The sequence below is a fragment of the Paramacrobiotus metropolitanus genome, unplaced genomic scaffold (genome assembly GCF_019649055.1).
Source record: "Paramacrobiotus metropolitanus isolate TYO unplaced genomic scaffold, Prichtersi_v1.0 Parri_scaffold0000393, whole genome shotgun sequence".
Classification (NCBI taxonomy): Eukaryota; Metazoa; Tardigrada; class Eutardigrada; order Parachela; family Macrobiotidae; genus Paramacrobiotus; species Paramacrobiotus metropolitanus.
The window spans coordinates 1-23,276 of NW_026570613.1; the positions used below are offsets into that span (position 1 = coordinate 1).

The 23,276-nt window shown below is 44.2% G+C and overlaps 3 protein-coding genes across 3 annotated transcripts; all 3 read left to right on the forward strand.

The window, feature by feature from the left end:
* Positions 1-256: 256 nt before the first annotated feature.
* LOC129602312 (uncharacterized) lies at positions 257-21,080 on the forward strand. Its single transcript, XM_055501310.1, has 4 exons — positions 257-411; positions 530-713; positions 20,335-20,470; positions 20,541-21,080. Exons 2-4 carry the CDS (start codon positions 706-708, stop codon positions 21,024-21,026), a joined length of 630 nt encoding a protein of 209 aa, XP_055357285.1. The 5' UTR covers positions 257-411; positions 530-705; the 3' UTR covers positions 21,027-21,080.
* Positions 17,216-19,966, forward strand: LOC129602311 (uncharacterized). Its single transcript, XM_055501309.1, has 7 exons — positions 17,216-17,676; positions 17,744-18,522; positions 18,577-18,699; positions 18,755-19,129; positions 19,198-19,299; positions 19,368-19,591; positions 19,658-19,966. Exons 1-6 carry the CDS (start codon positions 17,357-17,359, stop codon positions 19,583-19,585), a joined length of 1,917 nt encoding a protein of 638 aa, XP_055357284.1. The 5' UTR covers positions 17,216-17,356; the 3' UTR covers positions 19,586-19,591; positions 19,658-19,966.
* Positions 21,081-21,945: 865 nt separating the features above from the next.
* LOC129602313 (BTB/POZ domain-containing protein 3-like) lies at positions 21,946-22,778 on the forward strand. The gene is made up of 4 exons (XM_055501312.1): positions 21,946-22,097; positions 22,192-22,293; positions 22,362-22,521; positions 22,584-22,778. The coding sequence occupies exons 1-4, from the start codon at positions 21,946-21,948 to the stop codon at positions 22,776-22,778; spliced, it is 609 nt and encodes a 202-aa protein (XP_055357287.1).
* Positions 22,779-23,276: the final 498 nt, after the last annotated feature.

Genomic DNA, 23,276 nt, shown 5'->3' on the forward strand with positions numbered 1-23,276 from the left:
CCGCACCCAAAGTATTACGTAATATATCTCTTATTGCCCAAACTGTAATGCAGTGGATATATCTACATTTATATCGCTTTCACCGCTAATTTCGCGTTTATTGCGCACTGCCTGTATTTTTACGCAATCACATTTCAAATCCGGCTTGTACATGATGGAACAAGGTTTACCACTTATTTAAGTCCAGCAATGAAATCGCGGGTCGTATGACTGATGCTTAACGCCCTCTTTCCGCTCTTATAGTTACATGCTGGAAAATCTCACTCTGGACAATGTTTTTCCGACGATGAGCTCGCGGACAAGTACGATCTGCCGGAGCTCGTGCAAACCTGCACCGACTTCATCACCAGTCGGCTGACGAACGAGGGGATTTTGGCTACTCTGGAGGGCATTTTGGCTACTCTGGAACAGGTTAGACTCCGTCGCTGTAATTTGTTGAGGTGCAACTATGCAGTACTTTACTGTTTGTTAAGTTGTCATTTTGTATTATTCCTCCCCGTTGCTTGTGTCAGCGTAGATACTTCTGCAGGCGCTCCAGTGGCATGCTGATAGTAGTACTGTAGAGAAATGCATGGAGGTAATTGATTCAAAGACGGCGGCAGTGTTGCGATCCGAACAGTTCGCCACGATCGGGCGCAGCACACTCCTGGCGATCCTGGAGCGGAGCCTCTATCGGCTGATGAGGAGTACCACATTTACCAGGCTATGGAAAGGTAGACAAAAATTCATTTTCGTGATTGTATGTGACTGATGACATTTATTTACTATCGGTATAATGTGATATCCCTCTTCCACACGCCGTAAGTGAGGAAAGTAGAATACACAGACATCCACTGCCAGGAACACCCCAGGGGTCCGTACAGTACCACCTGCCTGTATATACAGTACCACCTGCCTATAATTAACTTTATAATTACTTTTAACTAAATTAAACAATAGAGTACAGTAATTTACATTAATTTCATTAAGTTACGTAATTCATTAGTGGAAACAATAGTTAATTTTCATTTTTCTAATTAACGAGTTAAAAAATACGAGTATACATGAAAAAACATAGTGTACGATTAAAAAACACACTGTACAAATAAAAAACTTAAATACCTTACTAATTACGTATATGTACATATGTACAAGTAAAAAAAGCGCGCGCTGTTAGCAGCGCCACCACACCTGAGCGTGCGTGTACGGTGTGTGGGTACCTGACGCACAAAGGCTCCTGTCTTGGCTAGCGTCTTGAAGACGCTGTGCACACGGCGTAGCTTGGCCAACGCCATATCTTGGCCCCTTAAAAATTCTAAAAATATTAGAATTACATTTCCCGAGAACCCCAGCGCTGATCCCGCTTTTCGCCGTGCTACTCCTTGGATTTTTGGTTTTTTGTGGAGAGACTGCGTGTGAGCGTGTGTGCAACGTGTTTTTTGCTCGGCATTCGTTTGTTGTGGCAATAATTCGTGCCTGTGTGTGTTGTGTGACGGAATCGCTGGCCCACTCCAGATCCCGCAGCGTTCGGAGTTTACGGATCACTCCTACGTGCTGTCGCCGAAGTACCAACTGGTACGTACTTTTTAATATTTAAAATATAAATAAATGTATGTGTGGCAGGTTTTTTTCGTACAATTGTACGGCAGTACTGTGGTTTTGGTACTGTAATCTGCTGGTATTTTGCAGATACTGTTCACTGTCATCTGGCAGTGTGCGCTCCATCCATCTGCACCGTGTTTCCGTAGTTCACCGCCTTTCGCGCTCTCCAGTAAGTGCTGAATTTTATTAAAATATTAATAAAATACAAAAGCACACTGCCCGACGGTTTTTTTGTGCGAAATGTGGGAATGCGCAGTGGCATTTTGTGGTGATATCTGTGGCTGTTTTACAGGTATCGCGACAGCTTTCCCCATTGTCAGCGCAGCTCCCTCGCGGCAGAATTTCTCCGCACCCACACGGAGTAAGTGAAATATATAATTTTTATTTTAAAATTATTTAAAATACCGCGTGCAGTTATTCGCCCACAGTTACGTGTGTATATTGTGCGACTGAATATAAAAGGCAGATGTTTTATTTTAACGCAGACTACGCAAACAAGCGCTTCTCTGTTCGATCCCACTTCTGACATCCTAGACTGCACAGAAAGTGTATCTACCGTGCACTTTTGATTTCCACCTGAAAAATCACAAAAATAAAAATGAAAATAAAATAAAATGAAAATAAAATAAAATAATTTGCGCAACCAAGCGATTTTCTGTTCGAACGCATTGGCAGTGGTGTACGCGTGCTGGTAGTGTATCTGATGGGCAATGTTTATCGCTTTCTGCGTACAACTTAAAATATTAAAATAAAATAATATAATAAATATTAGTTTTGTGCAATTCTGATAGTGTACCAGCACCGTGTTACCGTAGTTCATTTTGCTGCTTTTAAATATATTTATGAGAAATTTCTCTGCAGGCTTTTCTAAGACCGGCGATTGATTCCCTGCTGTGCTAGCGACGTTTCCCACGCCTAGCTTACGTGCCGCACCTATTTTCCTGGCACTCAAAAGCAACTCCGCGACGCGCTCACTGTAAGCACTTAAAAAATTTGGATATCTTAATAAAATAAAATAAAACACATATTGCTGCACCAACACCGTGTTACCGTAATTTCTTTATCATATCTGTAAAAAAATTCGTATGCGGCATGCCATACACGCTACGTACTGTACATCATTTACGTACTGTATATCATGCAAATTTTGTATATGTACGGTTAAATCATCTGTTTTTACGCTGTACCAGCACCGTGTTACCGTAGTTGACTGCTCTTTTAGTAAATATAATTTATATAATAATAATTTACTGTTGCTGTACGGTGTTCTGTACTCGTATACACACAAACATTTTATTGCCGATAATATGTACTAAATTAATAATCACATGTACCGCCACAGGTCTGCCCATTATAACGTGCGGCTTTATTTCCTTACCATTTGGACGTCGCGAACTGGCCATACCGACAGAAGTAAGTTTAAATAAAATAAAAAAATCTAGGAATAGTGCTATGCGCTATCGTGTGCGTGTGGTGTACGTGCCTGTGTGTGCTCGCTGTAATTGCGCTAAATAATTTTCACTAAATTATAACAATATGCTAAGAGTGTAAATAAAATTCCGAAATAATAACAAGTAATTGCAATATATGTACGCGTTCATAATAATATTTTATTTCAACTAAATTTCAGTGGCAAAACTTACGTGCGCTATTTATACGTGCAATTCAACAATACCGGTGTTATAGGTACATGTATTGACTATTGTATGTACGCTTATACGCTTTTAATATCGACTGCTTTAACAAAATGCTGCCATAATTACCGAATTTTTCAATTTTTCATTTTATTTTTATTAAATCATTTCAACATTCGTAATATTATTCCCATCTTTTTTAAATTTATCGAACCGTCATTATTTATGCGTACATGCAAGTGCAACTAATTATGTGCGTGTTGCTTGTGAATGCTTTATCTGTTTACACGTGTTCTGTGTACAGTGTACATCTCTTGATTGTGCAGTGTGGCGTATTTATTCATGACAGCACATTAGCATTGTAAAATACATACAATACACAGCGCGCATAAGTACAGTGATAATCATACGAGTATTTAAGAACATTAATATAAGCATTGTTACCGCATCTACAGCAACTATTTTCATCTTCAGCACAAGAGCGTTGATCAGTTTACAGTCAAATTTTATATCATTTCTTCAAACAGATTAGTACAAATACTATCGCAGCGAATTAGCTGAGTTACTCGAGTGTAAAGTTTTTAACGGTTTTCTTTTGTGCGTTGATCTGTCGGTATCCCGCAGAGATAAGTAGGATTAAGTGCTACGATGGCAGCATAGCTTTTATTCATTGTCAGCTGCGCTTTTTCATCTCCTTTATCGCTTTGATAATTTGAATAACTGTTTTCCTTTGTTGCATATGCAGTGAACGTGAAAAAACTGAAAAATTCATAAAATTAAAACTTCGATTTTGGTAAGCAACTTCGATTTTACGTGATATGTTGCATCATAAATGCATACCAAATTCGAAATTTTTTCAAAATTTTTTTTAGATGAATGTGTTTGAAGAGTATCAGAAGCGTCATTCAGAGTATCTTAACGAGACCGATCGCGAACTAGTTGATCGTATGGAGACGTTTTATGGTGGGAATCGACGTGCATATATGCGATCCCGCAGCCTACCACCGGATGCACGCGATAGTGCATCTTCAGACGTTCTGGAAGAGTACGACTTCGATCAGGAGTTTATTGAGCAGGGATTTCGCCTTTCCCATGAAGCCGATTTTGACGAATATGGTAACGCGTTGTTACCAGATCTGGCAGTTCCAGTTGATTACGGGAGAGTTATCCCGTCTGATTTGGTAGCGAGCGATGCAGTACGGGCGCTGTTAATTAAGCTAATTAAGAAGTCCAAGTATTTCTGCGCATCGAATGCAAAAGATTTCTACAAACACAAATCCAATATGCGCATTGCCAAGAAAATTGTTGAATGTCTGATATCTGAATACGGGAAAATTAACGCCCATAAGGCGTCTGCTGTTGTTAAGTACGTAGCCGAACTGGGTGGTATGAAAAGGAAATGCTGTTGAAAAATATTAAAGGTTGATGTGCAATGTCCCGCTGTGAACGTTGCGCTTATCCACAAAATAATACAATATATCAATTTCAAGGGCAGCTGCATTTATGCGCTTGCCATTTGTAGGCGTACTCGGTGGTGACACAGATTTGAAAGCGACCAATCTCATGAATGCATCAGTAACCTAGTGGCACATACACACAGTAACAAATACAGTCAAGCACGGAACATGTGGACAATGTCCACGCATACATTTTCAAAATTCATTTAACGTTCAACAAGGATCTAAAATTTTATTTCGTCGGTTCCAACCGTGTTTAGCTTTAAAGTGTTATACTCGCATGCTGTTCTATTTGCTTTCTTGAGATATGTCAAGTTTTAAGCTATGGCCCGGCCGAAGCAATCCCGCCCTCGAACTGCAAAGGACACTTTGCACTTCCGGGCGTTGGTTAACTCCTACGCTGCACGACTATCTACTTCCCACACCGGAAGAGATGTCGAGCTGCTGCGGGTTATACTACAAGCTGTTTTATCCACAAGAGGAACAGCTGCACGGCGCTTTCTCCAAAGAGCGCTCAGTCCTTATGTTGTTCGGTAGTCCTAAGTCACCGCTCTGCTTCTCGCTGAGTTTCTACCAGGAATTCGAGGAGACTGTGTTCCAGACCGGCTTCGATCGTCTTACTCATTCCATTAACGATTGTTTTGTCCATCTTGTACCCATCCGTCCTGACGACAGCCCTGTCTATGCTGAAGTTGTTACGGCGCAGCAGTTCGGCTATCTGTTAAAGTACTACACAGAATTCAACCGGATTGTGCTCGATCCATTGAACTATCAACGTATCACCGCGATTCTCGGACCGGCACCAAAGAAGCAGGAGTATCCGCCGTATGGCATGTTCGGATGTGACGTGTGGACTGTGGATAATCAAGTCCCGACCGTCAACAGCAACGCTGACATGTACGATCCCATTCACGCCCTAGAACCGACCCTGAATTTCCTAGACGACAAAGAAATGGATGTCATCTTAAAAGACCTGGCCAGCGACGGTGAAAATAAAGAAAACCAGCTCGATGTATACGTGCAGACCGGATGTGGACAAGTTTTGGACACGCCGCCTACTTCTCCCAAACGACGGCAGGCACCGAATGCGCCCGAGAAGTCCAAACGTCGTCGGTTTGTGCAGTCAAAGCTTACTCAGCCATTCATCCCTCATCCGAATGCCAAATATCCAAACTTGGGTGAGTTAATTTATTAATTCAGTCGCACAGGATAAAATCATTAGCTTACATTCATGAAAATAAAAAATTCGATTTTGGTACTCAACTTGATTTTAACACGCACTGTGCGGCGCCGGTGCTAACCAAAATCGATTTTTAGTGCACCATCAGCTGCATGCGTCTAACACCTATCCGGCTACTCAGTGCAGTGCATACGACTCTTCGTCTGCTGCCGGCGGGTTTTTTTGGGCAGCCGCGCAGCGATTGTGCCGCATCAGGTTCGGGATACGTTAATCGGAACGGCACCTACCTTCCCGCGCAGCAAGTTCCGCAGTACGCTATAGAACCAAGTGGTGGTGGCTTCCGATCGGCATCTGATGTATACGGTAAGATGCGGTACTGTAGAATCTTACTGTTAAAGTCGTACAGTCGTGGCTGCATTGGTAGATGGGAACCGTTATACTGGTTCTCCAGTCCTTGTGGAATACCAGCAACCGCCGATGTACCAGAATCAGCCATCACGTGTAGATCATCTGCAACAGCAGCGTCAGCAAATGGAGCATCGGTTTATGCAAGATTTCGTCAACAACGTTCCTTCAACGCACTATGATCAGCTGAATATGGCACCACCGACGCCTGTCAGTTTCCGTCGCCTGCCGATCCAAACAGTTAGGTCTGCGGAAGGTGAGAAGTATTTCGGAAGGATACCTGTCGACGGGTGGTGCGCTGCAACAAGAACAGCCTACCAGTTCTACGGTTGTTTCTGGCATGGATGCCCCAAATGCTTTCCAAACCCGAAGAAAGTTAACACGGTGAGAATGAAGACCTTTGGCACACTTCGTGAAGAAGTCGCGCAAAGCGAAGCATACCTTAATAACTTTGCTCGCACTGTTACGGATCCATACGCGGACGTTCCTGTAATATTGACAACAATTTGGGAGTGCGAGTACGATGAAAAGCTGAAAGCTGGCGAGATCGTAGCAGAGCCGAATTTCCGACCGCGTTTAAATGTGCGTGACTACTTGTTTGGAGGTCGGACAGACATTTTTTGCATGTACAAAGAAATCCCTGAAGGATCCAAAGGAAAAGTCTTGGATTTTATTTCACTGTATCCGTCCATTATGGTCTTCGACCAGTATCCTGTTGGCCATCCTGAGATCCGATTCACTAACTTCCACAAACCGGGCGAGCCTTTTAACATTAAAGATTGGTTTGGAGTTGTGTATTGCGAAGTATGGCCACCGTATGATTTATTCATACCTACTCTCCCGCTCCGATTGGCTGATGGTCGTACGGTGTACACATTATGTCGTACGTGTTCTGAAGAATTGAACATCGCAAAGCCGTGCACCCATGATTATCGACAACGGGCATTCGAAGGGCTTGGACTACACCGCTTCTGGAGCAGGCAGTTGAAGACGGCTACATCATTCGTCGCGTTTTTGAGATTCACCATTTTCCTAACAGCAGTAAATATAACCCGGAAAGCAAAACCGGCGGCGTATTTGCCAAATTTATTTTGGATCTCATTCGTACGAAAATAGTTACAAGTGACTTTCCCGCACATGTTATCACTGATGAACAGAAGCAAGAGTTCTGCAGGAAATATGAAGAAGTTTTGGGAATTATTTTCACCCCCGACGAAGTTACCAACAATCCGGGGATGCGCGCGGCAGCTAAAACGTTTGTCAACCAAGTCTGGGGAAGGTAAGAAATGTGAATTAAGAATGTTAAACATTTCTTAATTCATATTTCTTAATAGATTTGTTATGAAAGCCGTGTACCGCCAAAATACGTACTGCCGAACGTACAAGGAAATGAAGGACATCGTTTTCAACAGTCGTTATATTACCAACGACATTCGTATGGTCAACGATGGAAAGTGTATCGATGTGACGTACGAAGAGAAAGCCGCATGGGTATGAAATGTGCAAAGGGTTTTTATTAGCATTCCCGATTGAGTTATCATTTCAAATTTGTGCACAGGTTGCGCCTAACAAGCGAACAAATCCGTACATTGGTAAATTTACCACCGAGTACGGCCAACTCAAACTCCTTAAAGCTTTACGGCTTGTTGGTGATCGTTTGCTCTACTGTGACACGGATTCCGTGATGTTCGTGAGCACCCCGGGCGAGCCAGATCCTCCTACAGGCGATCTACTAGGCGATTTGTCCGATGACCTCGGCGGTGAGCATTTCGTGGAGTGGGCTGCACTGGCAAAGAAAACCTACTGTCAGCTCCTCAGCAGTGGAGAACAGCGTATAAAGTGTAAAGGGATTCCTAAGTCTGACGGGTTGAAGGAACGGGTCAACATTGGTGTTCTGAAGTCTATGATGTTCGGGACAGGGCCGTCCCAAGTTACTGCATGCGAAAGTATAACATTCAAAAGAATACAGATAACTTGACAATACAGACAGTGCCTCTTGTTCGCCGTATAGGCTGTACGTTTACCAGTCGTGCTATTGGTCGTGATTTTGTGACGTATCCGCTTGGTTATCATGGTATCCCTTTTCCTAGTATCGGCTCACTTGAATTTGAAGTTGTAAATCAGTTGCTTGAACGTTTCAATCCTGCAATGCTGACTGAGGACGTTGATAGGGAAGAATATTTTGTGCATGAATAGCTGCTAAATTTCATTGTTCTTGTCTAACACTGTACGCTTGTAATCATGTCGTCTCTGAAATCGAACAATTATGGGAAATTAAAATACGAGTTGATTACGGGGTTGTGTGTCGCTTGCGATCAGCGTCTGGATGTCTGTTGCGATAAACAAATCATTTTTAAGAGATGCACTGCTGCGTTTAAATATCTGTTCAGCTTTCTCATCAATTGTCAGTTTTTGAAAAGCGAACGTATGTGTTGCCGCGGATGTTATCGTATCGACGATCAGCATACTTGTGGCAATCGTGTCGACGATCATTGCTATAAGTCTGCTCACTTCTATGAAATTGCAAACTCCGTTGACAAGCGATTACTGCGTGAGTTGTTTATTCTTGTTGTGGAACAGTATACCGGGAAATCTGTTCAAGTCTGCGACTGCATAATGTTCTATAAGTCATTAACTGTGTGGAGATCCCAAATTCGAAAGCAGTTTCTAGATGGCACTATTCCCAAGGGGGTTGATAAGCGTCTGCTAAAGATTATTCATGGAAAACTTGCTGAGAAGAATTTATTTTGACGTGGCGTCGCCGGGTGGTTACGGTGGAATACAAGCATTGCACCGAGAGGCCAGCAAGCAGAGCAATATAAAATTGTCGACGGACACCGTGAAAGAGTTCCTGCGCAAACAGCCGGCCTACACGCTACATAAACCAGTTCGCAAACACTTTCCTCGTCTCAATTTTGTTGTTTCCGGTCCTAACGAACAGTTCCAAGCGGACTTAATAGACTACAGTGCGTATGTATCTGTTAATGATGGGTATAATTTTTTGTTAGTCGTGGAAGATTGTTTTACTCGGTATGCATGGGTGGAACCGATTAAGCGGAAGACTGCCTCTGAAGTACGTGATGCTTTACAAGTAATATTTAATCGTTGTGGACCGTTTCCAAAAAATTCCAAACCGATCTGGGAACCGAATTTTATAATACTGATGTCAAGTCTTTGTTAAATCAGCATCAAATTCTTCATTTCTCTACTAATAATGCAGAAATTAAAGCTGGCCAAGTTGAACGTCTGAATCGCACCTTATCGACTAGATTGTTCCGTTATTTTACGCATAATCGAACGAAAAGATGGATTGATGTAATTCAGAAACTCGTGGACGCATACAACAACAGCCCACATAGAAGTTTAGGATACCATAAGCCATCAGAAATAACGGCTGAAAATGCAGAAGAATTTCACAAGATCATTTACAAGGACAAAATCAAATATGCACACAAGAAACTAAGCACGGAAATTCCAAAATTAGGAGATTTTGTGCGTCTGTCTTTGAAGAAGACGGCAATGGAAAAAGGATATACTCCAGGGTGGTCAATAGAAATTTACAAAGTTAAAGCTGTTGAAGCCCATGATGGCATAACCATGTTCCGAGTGGAAGATTTGAAACGTGAAATGTTAGAAGGACGATTTTACGTTTGGGAACTGCAGAAAGTCCCAAAAAATACACCAGAGACTGCTGAAATTGCTGTTTTATCTAAGAAAGGCAACAAAGTTTTGATACGTTTTGTTGGCTGGAATAAAAAGTTCGACAAATGGATCACTTTAAGTCAACTTAAGCGGTATGGACTTCAGTTAATTTGAAAAATTCGATTTTGGTGTGCACTGCTAAACTCACACGACTATAGCGCATCATATTGCATACCAATTTCGAATATTAAGAATGGATGATTTCTATATCACCTTGACATCTGATAGTGGCATTGGAAACACGGCGTCGGAATTCGTTGTGCTTTTACCGAGTTATGTTCAGCTACTGCGAGAATTTGAAGTAGCACTGTGCTACTTACAGTGTCCAAAACCCCGATCGATAACTCGTGACACCTTGTGCGTGTTTAGCGACTTGGTTCGCAGCCAAGTGTTTAACAGAACACGCGTTTCTCTATTGGCTGTTTTATCTCGAAAAAGTGTTGCAGACGGAAGCGCATTCGTTCCTTCATCTTTGAAATATATCAGCGTTGAGAACACTCAGTTTGATCGCATTTCAGTCTCGATCACCAGTTTAGATGGAGAGTCTGTTGAATTTGAGAAAGGTGTTTCAGTTTTGCAATTACATTTTCGCCGTAAATAATGGATGAGATTTCAAGTTTTGCGATTCCTGCGCAAGTTTACGTGCACCTTCTTTCACCGCAACATGGCAGCGCGGTTGGACATGTGCAGCACGGATACGGTTCGCTTGGAAATTTTTTTGGCAGCCTTGCTAGGACAGCAAAAAATATTATTTATCCTAATCTGGTTCGTCTGGGTAGAAACGTTGTTTCTGATGTTCTACAGAACAAGACAACGTTATTAGATTCAGCTCAAAATCGAACGAGAGAAGCTGTCGGTAATATGATGTCTGATATTCAAAAAGGGCGGGGCAAAAAGCGCCGGAAACGCCGGACCACAAAATCAAAGCTCAAAGGACAGCTACACGGAATCTTAAAAAAGAAGCGCAGACGACGCTCGCGCAAGTCCAAGCCAGCTCCTTTTACCAAACCGAAGAAGCATTCTCATAAAAGACGTAGCCGAAAACGAAGAGTTCATAAACGTTTGCGCAAGAAGAAGCGTATGCGCGTTCCGCTTTCGGGATTATTACGCTAACTCTCACGAGAATGGATGCTAATACACCTTTGTGTTTAAAATCGGAATTGGACCATTTTTCTTTGCCGCCTACTCAAACGGCAATCGAATCCGCGAAGTATGTTTCCTATAATCCAATAGGAAATACTTTGAACGTGGATACGATTGCTTGGGAGGATTCCGGGAACCCCAGAGGAAATGATAGATCTAGCAAACAGCACTATTTTACTGGATGTAACTGTTTTAACAACTGCAGGAGCCGCTCCTGCCGCTGATTTGAACTGGGGCGTCGTTAACAACTTTACACGTAGCCTATTTAGCGGACATGAACTTTTATTAAACAGTGAGACTGTTTCATCTGTTCCTTCCTTATCACATTACTCATCCTACTTCGAAAACCTATTGAATTTTGGCTCTGAAGGTCGAACACAGCTGTTAAGCTCTGGTTTTGTTTTGGACACTGCCGGAAGCTTTGACGTGAATTATATTACACTGCCTGCAGCTAATCCAAACAATCTAGTTTTGAATGATGGGTTCCTTACGCGCCGTGGCATGATCGAGGGCGGAAATTCATGGCATTTATTTATGAAATTTCCTAGTGACTTAGCGAACCAATCACGTCTTATTCCACCTAAAGTGGACTTGAAATTAGTATTGGCACGATCGAAAGACAAGTTTGCGTTGCTTTGTCCTCAAGCGCCACTTGATTTGAAAATTGTCATAAAACGGGCAACGCTTAAACTGCGCAAAGTCAAGCTGGACCCTGAGTTTTTGTTGGCTCATGAGATTATGCTTCAAAAACGAAATGTAATGATTCCTTACGTGGAATCACATGTTCTCGAGATGACCATCCCATCTGGAAGCAGTCATTGGTCTCGCGACGACTTATTTCGGGGAGTCATCCCTAAGCAACTTTTCGTTGCTCTAGTTTTGTCGGAGGCCGTTGGAGGAAACTTAACTCGCAACCCGTATAATTTTCAGCCCTATGAACTGAGCCAGATTATCACTTATGTCAATTCCGAACCGTTTCCTGGGAAAGCCTTAGAGGTTTCAGCTACAAACACACGCGACGGGTACCTGAGTCTCTTGGAAACAACTGGTATGATTTACAAGAACTCAACACTGGCGTTTGATCAAAAAGATTGGGCCAAAGGTTATGCAATTTTCGGTTTTAACCTTGAACCTGATATTGGAGACCACACGTGCATAAATCCTACGAAAAAAGGAGTTCTAGGATTGTCCTTATCTTTTTCGGCTCAAACGACTGCCACTCTTTCCGTATTGGTCTATTTCAATAAGAACGCCCTCGTAGAAATTGACGCACGACGGAACGTTTATTGCCCATACAAACGTGCTTAAACATGAATAATATCAAGCTTCTAGATATCGTGCAGCACGATAGCTGTCTTCAGAGAATATTCCTCGGAGTGTTCTCACGAGACACGCTACCAACCGTGTCCAGTCCAAAATTTCCGCTCGCACTGATTGTGAACTCGGACAAGCACGCGGAACCCGGACAGCACTGGCTAGCTATATTTGCTAAGAACAGTAAAAATGTCGTTTTCTTTGATTCTTTTGGTAAGTCTTCTTTATTTTACGGCATGGAGTTTGACAAATTTATCTCGGAAAATTTTCCGGCTACCAATGGACATTATCAGGAGAATCGGATCCAACTCCAACATCCTCAGTCTAAACTTTGTGGTCTCTTCTCTGTATTTTTCTTTATTACTCTTGTCGCGGTCTTACGTTACGTGAAATTGTAAATAAGTTTGAATACCCCAAAAGACTGCAATTCAATGATAAAATGCTGTATGCTTTTGCTAAGAGGAAATTGCATGTGTGTAAAAACCCTCGAAAATGTTTGAAGCATATGCCGAAAAAGCAGCAATATTCTCTGCCTATGTATAAGGTTATCTATTAAAATGCGGAAAAGAACGTCGTTTGGTTCCGGAATTTATTTGACTCTTAAACACTTGAACACACACGACAGTTTGCATATCTCGGAAAAATTCGATTTTGGTAGGCAATACAATCAACAGAGTTGCTTTGTTAACATAGATGCACACCAAAATCGAAATTTTGATGATTTAGCCAAAATGTTTCCAGTTTTTCGAACCGTAACTGGGGTGGCTTTGCTTCTTCGTTTGCCACTGCTGTTTCGTTCTGGCGTATTAAAAGAAAAATCGGAAGGTTCAAAATCTAAATATGCTCTACGACGCTGCATATTCGGCAATAACGTAGCCGGCGCATTGCAGCTTTTCATTGCCTCGAATACTTCTTCTATTCCATTTGGAGGAGTTTGTGAAGGTCCTGGATTTGTAGGTGTAGTTAGCCAACGGATTAAATCCACAACGTTCGTACCGTTTTTCAAAATCCCGTTTACTGCAAGTTCCAGGTTTTTCCCAATTGAAAATGACCGTACTCTTGTAAGTGCGTTAGCAAATGGCGTGCGTTGTTCTGTTGCTTCTCTGGTAGTAGAAAAACCACTCTATCTGTGGACTTATCGCTACCATGCGTTGCAGCATCAGTTTCGTCGAAAGGATGCTGCGCTGGATGCTGCTGCATAGGCAGTGTAGCCTGTCCTATATAATTGTTGTACCGTTCCATAGCGTCGCTATGGGCATTTAAACGCTGTCTGCTAGTCATTGTCGGATTCTGCAGTGAGTTTGTCATATCTCGGTATGACTTGGTCAATGGACTCGCATAATAGTCCAGATGAGCATGTGTAGGCTGTACAGGCACGGGAGACAGGCTTCGGGATTTCCTGACAGCACGTAGCTGTTCTTCATTTAACAAAACATTCGTCGTGCCATTTTCAAGCGTTTCCCAAAACAAAATTAAGCACAGGAGGCAGGATTAAAGACAATAAAGCAAAGCCTTTTGCTAACAGAAAACTTCGTTTAGTTTTTCTGGACACAGACTTTTTAGACAATAACTTTAAATAGGGCAATAAACGTCGAACTCGTTGAGCTTTCGATGATTCAGAAACGGGAACCGTGCCTTCAACAATCTGGAGAGCACATTCAGAAATGGCATCAATCAAAGTGTCTTCCGAATTTTTAATAATCGCTTTCGCAAGTTTCGGCTTGCTCTTAGCTATTGATGACAATAAATCAATATTGGAAACGGTTTTACTTCGCTCCATTATGCCGGTAGATAAACTTCGGTATAGCCAGGAAAGTTCTCTCCGAAGATCGACGATTTCAGCCGATATCGATCGCTTATATTGTGTTGCAAATCAATTACAATATAACCAAAAGGCTTCTCAAAAGCGGCCGTGACGGCTTCCATGAAATAATTAAGTTTATTAGGAAAAAGTTGGCGTCCTAAGATTTGTAGTTGCTGTCGGTCCTGAGGATTTTTAAAACAAACAATGACTTTAGCGTTTAGCCGTATATCTCGACCAAAACTCTGCTTAAAAAACAGATTTTGTGTCAGATAGATGACCGTTGTATTGGAATGGCGTCCACCGTTGCAAAATAGTTGGGCAACGTGTTTGCTCGTTTTTTCTTCTAGGTGTAAGTCGTCAATCACACAAACATTAACTTGTTTTTTATCAAAAAAATTCGGCTTTGAAATTTCTTCTGGCAAACCTTCGATAAAAGTAATTGGAAATCCTTCCTTTACAAGTTGATCGTATAAGGACTGATACTGCTTATAAAACCAATAAACCCGTTCCGGAACTTGCGAGAGTTTATTAAATCGGAGAATATTTGCCACAAACGTGGTTTTACCAGAACCAGAATTCCCACTGATTAACATAGAAGTTGGGTGATAAAACACATCATTCAACTGCACTTCCATTATTACGTCCGAGTAGCAAACGACGTGATTCATTTAAAACAAACGAAATCAGAGGCATAATGATGTTGTGGATAGGAAATCGATCAGTAACTCTTAATACAATGACAGCACCTAAGCGGAAAAGTTGAGAAAACACAAACGGTATGGCGTAAAATAGAGCCCAAATGAGTATTCCCCGCGAGTTCTTTTCCTCTACGGGAATCGGTGGTGGCGTTTCAGGGTCCATGGTTTCTATGGATCAAAAAATTTCAAAATTAAAAATTTGATTTCAAACCGGAAATTTCAAACTGAATTTACACAACAAAAACTTGCCACTCGTGGTGGATCAGTTGGCATCGTCAAAAATGAGTAAGTCAGCTGGCTTTCCGTCAAACTCGTCGCCCCAAGACGGATATACCGGTGGTGTAAACCCTGCAATAGTGTCCCGTTTTTCTTCCCCCAGGTCGGCTGGTTGAGTGAACGGAACACGTCCCTGTTCCAGTTTCTTCAGCTTTTCGAACTTGTCCACGCGTTGGTAGAAATAATCAAATTTTGGTGCGGGAGGTCCGATGTCATCATCGGCGTCACATACACCAGTGCATGTTTCATTCCAAGCTTTAACACCGCTCCCGTCGGGACATTCAAAAGTAATAACCTGTTGGATGCGGTAGCCGGCACTCGGGCAGGCTTTGCGCCATTTTTTCACTTGGTACTTTAGATAATTTCGCATACGACCGTGTGCCAAATCGCGAACAATAGGGCGCCATTCTTTCCAATTTTCTTCGGTACATTTTGTTGGATTCTCTCGGAAGGCGATATTAGTGCCTTTTTCCTCTTTTGGATATAGTGCAAATGCTACTTCTCCAAGCGGTTGTTGATGGAACCAGGTTTCCTTCACAAACTGCACTCTAACACCGATTGTGAGATCGGGATAGTACTTCTGGGCGTCTTCGAAACGTGCCACCAAATCACGATAGACACCCTGTAGCATAAGAACGTCGTCCTGTTGAACAGTACTGTAGTATACGACTCCGTTCTTCATCATGCGTTCCCCAGTTCCGACGGGAAACAGAGCGTTAGCGGCGTTTTCTAAAGACATTTTTAAACTCGCGTGAAAATAACGGCAAAAGTGTCCGCAGTGGCACGGTAAATCGGCAAAAGTACTGTATGTGTACGTATATGTGAGGAGGTAAGTGAACGTGTGTCCGAGTCCAATGTGTGTGTGCGTGTGTGTTTTGTCTGAATGTGCATTCAAAGTTACTTTACTGCTGACTGAATGTTTTGTTGCAGATGGAACGCCTACTGCAAGTATTGCTCTTGCTGTCAGTAGTCAGTAGCGCGCACGGTGTATGGTCGCGCTGTCTGAATCACTGTCAGTGCGAGCGCATCGAAGGCGTGATGAACTGTGGGGGGCGGGATTTGACTACAGTGCCTACCCCGCGCAGCCCGGAACAGTGGGTGCAGGTTATCCTGTTTCAGAGCAACCGTCTGTACGGTGTTCCGTATGCTGCACTCAGCCGGTATTTTCCGCGACTCCGCCTTTTCGACGCACGTGGCAATCCGGTTCTAGAGTGTACGGAACCGTCGACCGTTAACTTTACGGTCTTGTCAGACTGCGGCCGTGTTCCCTTCACAGCCACGCCAAAGGTTCCGCTGAACACCACGGACATGGGCACGGGTTTATCGCCCACCGGGACAGCGTCGAGCCCAGCGGATAAGCCTCCAATGCTACTGACAACGCCAGCACCCGAGGATCATGACTCCGCAGTCAACGCCCCCAACGTGGTCTACGCCATTATCGGTGTAATCGTTGCAGCGGCGGCAATTTCAAGTGCCGTAATGTTCTTTCGACGCCGGTGCGCCGTGGCTCCTGTAGCCCACGCTATCAGTACCGAGAGTACCGAAATGTCGGTGGTTAATGAGCATACCGACCTGTAATTACTGTACATATGCTTTTTGTACAAATTAATTCTGATTTTGTACATACTTGTTTCTGTACAGATTCTGTAGTTTGAATCTTTGATGTCTGCTCTTCCATTTTTGATACTGTGATCTTCTGTTTTTGTGATATGTTACGTTCTGCGGTGTAAAAAAACTAATTACTGTACAGATTTTTACGAAATAATAAAAATTCGATTTTGGTTGGCATCACGTTCTGGTATTGTGTTCGTAGATCAAGTTGCATACTAAAATCGAAATTTTACATTATTCATATGTACTGTACTTATACATAGGTTGTAATGTAGGATGCAGTATTCGGTGCATTTTACTGCGATAGCGACGTATTCTGAGGTGTAAAGACATTGTTACTGTACGGATTTTTACGAAATAATAAAAATTCGATTTTGGTTGGCATCACGTTCTGGTCTTCTGCTCGTAGCTCAAGTTGCATACTAAAATCGAAATTTTACGTTATTCATATGTACTGTATTTATACATAGAAATTATAATCTAGGATACTTCAGAGCAGTATTCGACGCATTTTCTTTGTTATTGACGCATTAATCTCTGTTTTGTTGAAGATGGATGATTCCATGGAGACCCCGGAGCAGCTTCCCGTCTCAACCGGGCTGCCTCGTACCACACCCCCATCGTCTCCGGAACGTGTGCGTTATCGTAAGAGTGGTAAACCGTTGACGTCTGATATCGGAGAGAGTGACTCGTCTTCCGATGAAGAGAGCGTAAGCATTCGACCACCGACCCCAGTCCGACAGCTGCCTCCCGAGCAGCATGTGCGCACGCCTTCACCTCCGCTGCCGTTTGATCCAGTGCATCGCGTTGAGTTTTCAGCGGGTGATGGTGTTCCTAAAATTGGTTTTAATGCTGCTGAATTTTCACACGAGTATGTGCTATAAAGTTAACAGTATCTGGTGCAAATATTGATAACTACCTTAATTTTTATCTTTTAGTACCCAGATGGCTGCAATCAGACTGATGGGTGCGTGCATTTACGTTGGGCCAGAGGCAGAAGAACTGCACCTTGATCACCAGTCAGACGTGGCAGATAGCCGCGCCGAGCGGGAGGCGCACGATGATGAGTACGAGTTGGACGCCTTCACGGATCATCCAGTTGAACCAAGCGCAGACCCGGACCGTGTTCCGCAGATCGGTGCTAGTGCCGACCCACGCGACCGCTCCACTCGCCGCCCGGATCCATCGCGCATTGTGACGAAACGGCTCGGTCGTGCTGCATTACGTGACAAGTATCGCCAAATGAACCCTGTAGAAGTTTTTCTGCCGCGGCTAGCATTCCAACGCGTTGTGCGTGTGCTCACCTGGACGAGGAATCCAGAAATGCGCATGCAAGTTGGAGCACTTGGTCTACTACAGGAAGTGGCCGAGCGCTTCGTAATCGAGTGCTTGACGAAAGGAGCAGCGTGTGCCGCACATGCCAAGCGGAAAACTTTGCGGCGTGAAGACACGGCTCTGGCACAGTATGCGCGGGGTGAAAACTGGCTGAATATTAAGGAATTTAACCCCCATGGCACGTTGGACCAGTTCCTAGAGTACCTGGAGGAACTACGGTTGGGACGTATTCCCGTGTCAGGTCCCAGTCCCGAGCGTTCTGCGTTGTCGGCTGCACTGCCCGTAGTGGTTCAACGTGCAGGAAAGCGTCCCATGGTGATGGAATCGTCTTCGGACGATGAGAGTGACACCCACGTGCAGGCACCACCGGCCCCGACTCAACGTAAGTACTGTTTTGTATTAAGTACTAATGTTATTTTTGAAGTTACTGTTATAGATAAACGTGGCGCCGGCTCCATCCGCGGGACCGCTATTCTTGGCAAGCGTGTTGCCGTACCTGTACGAGTGCTTCCACCGGCACCAGCGACTGCTGAACCTGAAGAAGCATCGGGACCAACCGGTAAGAAACGTATTTTACAATAATTATGTACATCTCTACATGTCCTTATGTTTAGCGGCAAATGCTCGCGGCTCCGTTGCTGCCAAAAGCAACTGGTTAAGCGCGCGTGAATTGTCGGGCATGAAGGTGCAGAGCACTCGGTCTCCCTTTACGAACATGGGAACTGCTGTATGCTCACGTGGAGGACGGCGTGGTCGAGCACCACGTGGAATGCGTGGATCCCACAGTACACGACCAGCTCCACCAGCCCGTGCGCAGTCACCGAGTCCATCCCCAGCACGCTCTGTTCAACCAGGTACTGCTGTATGCTCACGTGGAGGACGGCGTGGTCGAGCACCACGTGGAATGCGTGGATCCCACAGTACACGACCAGCTTCACCAGCCTGTGCGCAGTCACCGAGTCCATCCCCAGCACGCTCTGTTCAACCAGGTACTGTATTTTCAATTCTTGTAATGGTGTGTGCTCGTACATAACGTTAAATTTTGGACTTTGTTTAGTTCGTCGTCGTGGCACGGGTGGCGCCAAGCGCATTTGCTTGGGACGTCCTAATGGAGTGAATCCGAGCCTGCCGGCTTCCGCACTTGCCCAAACAGCTCCTGGTACATACTACACAACTACAGTACTTAGCAAACATTTATCTGTATAACTGTGATTTTATGTATTTTAGCGCCACGAAGTGCAACCCCATGGCTGGATGCGCTGGGAGGACACAGTTCTGATATGGCATTTATGCGGGAGCGTGGACGTGATGTCGCTGTCGGTCCTGTTCAGCAGCCAGCGCCTCAACTGTTGGGTGGCTTTGTCGCACCGAATGGATGCGTTGTGCAGCGTCCGATTGTGGATATGCACCCGAACAAGAACCGTGGTGGCAGACGCAAGCTGTAGTGCAATGTACTTTAAAGAAATATTGTTCACACTTGTATTTATTATGTGTACATAATACTCGTATATTTGCAGGTACATACGTGGGTCGGAGCGTGGATATGCGGATTCATCATTGCTATTTGTTAATGCATCGGTTGTGGTCATGTCATGTGTTTTTGTTGTGCGCGTGGTGACAGGGATGATTTGTTGTTTTTAGTTATGCGAGCGGTACCGGGGTTAAATGTTGTATGCGTGGCACGGGGATGTTACTCTGGGATAAAATTGTTGCATGTAGCGAACATTGTTATTGCATATGATCCATTGCGGAAGTGGTACGGGGTTCATCTTTCATGTTTTTGGTGACAAGGATAAAAGAGTGCAAATTTTTCATTAAAATTACTGTACTCGCCGCATTTTTTCATTTATACTCGTATTTTTTAACTCGTTAATTAGAAAAATGAAAATTAACTATTGTTTCCACTAATGAATTACGTAACTTAATGAAATTAATGTAAATTACTGTACTCTATTGTTTAATTTAGTTAAAAGTAATTATAAAGTTAATTATAGGCAGGTGGTACTGTATATACAGGCAGGTGGTACTGTACGGACCCCTGGGGTGTTCCTGGCAGTGGATGTCTGTGTATTCTACTAGGAATAGTGTTAATCTAGCCACCGACAAGAATGTCCGAATGCCGGCATATAACAGACACGTACCGGAGACGCCTATCGATTCTACTATGAATTACCTGCGGTGTTATAACTTGTAGATGGGCCGCAACGACATGCAAACGTGACAACACAAAGCCGTCAGCCGCTAACCGGCGCCTAATACTGGGCGATGTCTTGTTCCTTATCCGCTTTCCGCTCTTTTCCAGCGCCCAGCTCGCTGCTGGTCCTATTAAGGTTGGAAACTGGTCCTTAACCTAGCATTTCTTTGTGCACCGGAATGACTTAAGAAATGTTTTCGCGGCAGAACGGTCTTCTGAACGAAACTGAGCTGTTGAGCGAGTTGATGTTCCACAATGGTGGAGCGCCATCGCAGCTGGTCTTTTCCACGGAGCGTCGCCACGATGCTGTGAGGCGCAGCGGGTTGCAGATAGGAGAGGAAGTGTTCGTGCAAAGCCCGGCCGGCTACTGGTTCCATCCAGCCAAAATCACCGGTAATCGCGCTTCGCATCTGGTCTTTACTTGGAGCTACAGTGGAGCCGAAGGGACTGCAGCGCCCAGTAAAATTCTGCGGGCTGCGGAGATCCTGAAGAACGGCCAGCCCGTGCATGCGCTGGTGGAGAAAGGCTACTACCGCTATGCGGTGTACGTGATGGTCATGCTGGACGGCAGGCACTGCGTCCATTGCAATAAGTCCGACGTGATTGTGCGTTTTGAAGAACTGATGATACAGACCGCGGCCAGCCATGTGCTGAAAAGGAGACAGGTGACAGCGGCAGCGGCAAACGAATGATGGCGGATATGGGAATGCTGATGTCTAGTGTTGGATACCTGTTGCCTTACCGGATGAATCGTCCCTATTATTGTAGCTTATTTTTGTAGCTTTTCGATAAATGATAATTATGTTGCCATGCACATAATTCTGGCGACAATGAAAAATGGCTTAAAATTTATAAAATTGACCAGAACGGAGTCGCAGTGTTAATTAACATCGAACCGGTGCCGGAGTGATAATTATGGCTCTACCACGCTGTGAAATGTAGAATGGGCCTTAGAAAATTCCGTGAATTGGTGACAAACCACTTTTGCGAAAGCGAAACACTTAGTACAGTAGACCGGAAGCTGATCGAATACTGTACATATGCCACAAAAATAGGATAATACGTTTTCAAGTGTGCCTATGCGTTAATTTTTTCCCCAACTGGAGCTGTTGAAATCACCGCTTCCTCATAGTGCTAGGTAGCTTCCGGTCAGGTGTGGTCCGCTGCGCGACTCCGCCCTCTCCTTCGACCAGCGCTGAGCGCACGCCCATACGCCGTTTGCCGTATCTTGATGGTGGTTGCAGGCATGGATCAGGTTGCTTTATCGAAGGCACGGCAATGCTGCACAGGAACAGGGAGAAAATCGTGACACTGAAAAAGGGTAAGCCACATTATCTAATGTTCTTATCTTAACGCAGCTAAGACAGAAGCGAGCGCTACTTCAGCTAAAAATAGCCTGTCTCAGTAGTGACATAATGGAGGATAATAAATCATTATGGTGTCTTCCATTTTTGCATGCTACGTTAGCTGTCTTGGAAACAACGATGAAGAAACGAGTAGATGCATAATATAAAACTGCTGAATTTTAGATATGGCCATCCGCATATCACTTGAATTTCATGGCATATTATCTTCATAAAAATAGTAAAGAGCGGCAGTATTCTAGTGATCATGTCCGCAAATTCTTCAACATCCACAAGGGAACGATCCGCACTGCTGCTGGCCAGCAGCATAAAGCGCTCCCTGGGCAGTGGCGAGCTCAGCGACGTGCAGTTTACCATCGGATTACAGTTCGGGCAACCGAAATATTTCCGTGCGCATAAGTAAGTACTGCTGGCAGTTTGTGGTGAAATCAATCGCTAAGGTGTGTTCCGTAACTTCCGTTCTGCAGGTACAGTATGTTCTGTGTCTGCGCAGCTCCGTGTTTTGCGCCATGTTCTACGGGAAGTTAGCAGAACGATCAGATCACGATATCGATATTCCGGATATCATCCCCGATGCGTTTGACAATATGCTGAGGTAAAAGCGGCTGTGTTGATGGCGCTGTGCGTCACTAAATTTGTGCAGGTTCACTGGGTTGATTGCAGTTTCCTCTACACTGACAATGTGGACAATTTGGACATGGACAACGTCATCCAGACTTTAATGTGCGCGGACAAGTACGATCTCCCGTTGTTGGTGGATATATGCTGCGATTTTATCCGCGCCCAGCTCTGCGTCGACAACTGCCTGGCCCTCTTGAACAATGTTCGTTAAAGTGACAGCATCTGCGATCCTCGTAATTTTTATCAAAACATCGGCTGTTGTAGGCAGTTGGTCTCCGTGCCGACGTGATTGTCGAACCTTGCTTGGATTTCATCGACCGGAACGCTGACGCTGTCCTTCTGTCCGAACGTTTTGCGGCCGTTGATCAAAAGACGGTCGTGATGATTTTGCGGCGGGACACGCTGTCCGCTGCAGAAAATAATGTCTACTTGGCTGTTGAGAAGTACTGCACATTTTGAACTTGCAGATCATGGCAACTTAACAGTCTTGTTACAGATGGGCGCTGGAAGCCTGCAAGACCAACAACATAGACCCGTCTGGCGCAAATCGACGTCAGATGCTGCGTTCACGTTCGGTTTCCGCTGCTCAGCAACACGCAATTGGCTGATGGGCCCATCAAGGTCAGCTAAAACAATATCTTATTCAAGTGCAGTTTTCGTTAAGCATGTATGTGGCCTTCATATGTGGCGATTAATTGCATAGTGGTTTACTGCTGCAATCCGAGGCGCAAGACCTTTTTCAGTACCGATTCGCCACGGTGAAGCCTTCGCTGCCATTTTCCACGCAACCGCGTCAAGAATTCGTTGCGCATATCGAAGAGGTCGTTTTCAGAAATAACGAGCGAGTTTTTGCCAGGGATAGCGCGCTCGCGATGATATGGTTCCCAGCGGAAATCATCGGGCGTCAGCCGACGGAGTTGCAGTACCAGTGGCGCAGTTTTGCTCGCAATGGCACTG

What these genes read in the sequence shown, in the direction of transcription:
- LOC129602313 (XM_055501312.1), top strand. Translation starts at nt 21,946, where the DNA reads ATGTCCGCAAATTCTTCAACATCCACAAGGGAACGATCCGCACTGCTG. An exon ending in AAATATTTCCGTGCGCATAA is followed by an intron (nt 22,098 to 22,191) that starts GTAAGTACTGCT and finishes GTGTCTGCGCAG; the next exon opens with CTCCGTGTTTTGCGCCATGT. An exon ending in GCCTGGCCCTCTTGAACAAT is followed by an intron (nt 22,522 to 22,583) that starts GTTCGTTAAAGT and finishes CGGCTGTTGTAG; the next exon opens with GCAGTTGGTCTCCGTGCCGA.
- LOC129602311 (XM_055501309.1), top strand. Translation starts at nt 17,357, where the DNA reads ATGGATGATTCCATGGAGACCCCGGAGCAGCTTCCCGTCTCAACCGGG. An exon ending in GCTGCTGAATTTTCACACGA is followed by an intron (nt 17,677 to 17,743) that starts GTATGTGCTATA and finishes TTTATCTTTTAG; the next exon opens with TACCCAGATGGCTGCAATCA. An exon ending in ACCACCGGCCCCGACTCAAC is followed by an intron (nt 18,523 to 18,576) that starts GTAAGTACTGTT and finishes TTACTGTTATAG; the next exon opens with ATAAACGTGGCGCCGGCTCC.
- LOC129602312 (XM_055501310.1), top strand. An exon ending in TCGCTGCTGGTCCTATTAAG is followed by an intron (nt 20,471 to 20,540) that starts GTTGGAAACTGG and finishes TTTTCGCGGCAG; the next exon opens with AACGGTCTTCTGAACGAAAC.